The sequence below is a fragment of the Orycteropus afer genome, unplaced genomic scaffold (genome assembly GCF_000298275.1).
Source record: "Orycteropus afer afer isolate SDZICR_OR568_19922 unplaced genomic scaffold, OryAfe1.0 scaffold00574, whole genome shotgun sequence".
Taxonomy (NCBI): Eukaryota; Metazoa; Chordata; class Mammalia; order Tubulidentata; family Orycteropodidae; genus Orycteropus; species Orycteropus afer.
The window spans coordinates 1,068,721-1,068,968 of record NW_006922161.1 but is presented as its reverse complement, the minus strand read 5'-3'; the positions used below and the strand labels follow the sequence as shown (position 1 = coordinate 1,068,968).

Genomic DNA, 248 nt, shown 5'->3' with positions numbered 1-248 from the left:
TCCGAGGCCAGCTTGCTCTCGCGTGGACCCTGGGCTAGGCCCCGCGGTGCTTGTGGAAAGTGCTCTCCAGGAGGGCGGCCAGCTTCGGTCGGTCGTCCTGCAGGTACAGTGGCACCCGGGGTCGGCAGAGCATAGCCTACCAGCTGCCCCCCAAGCCAGGCTCCGAGGCTGCCCCGGCCCCCGCGCGCCCCCGGCCCTGCACCTCGTGAACGAAGCCATAGTGCACCAGCTCCGCCGCCAGGTCCTTG

General features: G+C 71.0%; 1 protein-coding gene across 1 annotated transcript in view; it reads right to left on the bottom strand.

Annotated features, from left to right (window-relative positions):
- Positions 1-34: 34 nt before the first annotated feature.
- NRBP2 (nuclear receptor binding protein 2) overlaps positions 35-248 on the bottom strand; it is a 5,638-nt gene continuing 5,424 nt past the window's right edge. Inside the window, exons 17-18 of the mRNA XM_007956079.1 lie at positions 203-248; positions 35-97 (exon numbers count right to left, since the gene is read on the bottom strand). The exon at positions 203-248 is cut by the window's right edge and continues 12 nt beyond it. Of these exons, the coding sequence (XP_007954270.1) occupies positions 35-97; positions 203-248 (109 nt within the window). The remainder of the gene's footprint in view (positions 98-202) is intronic.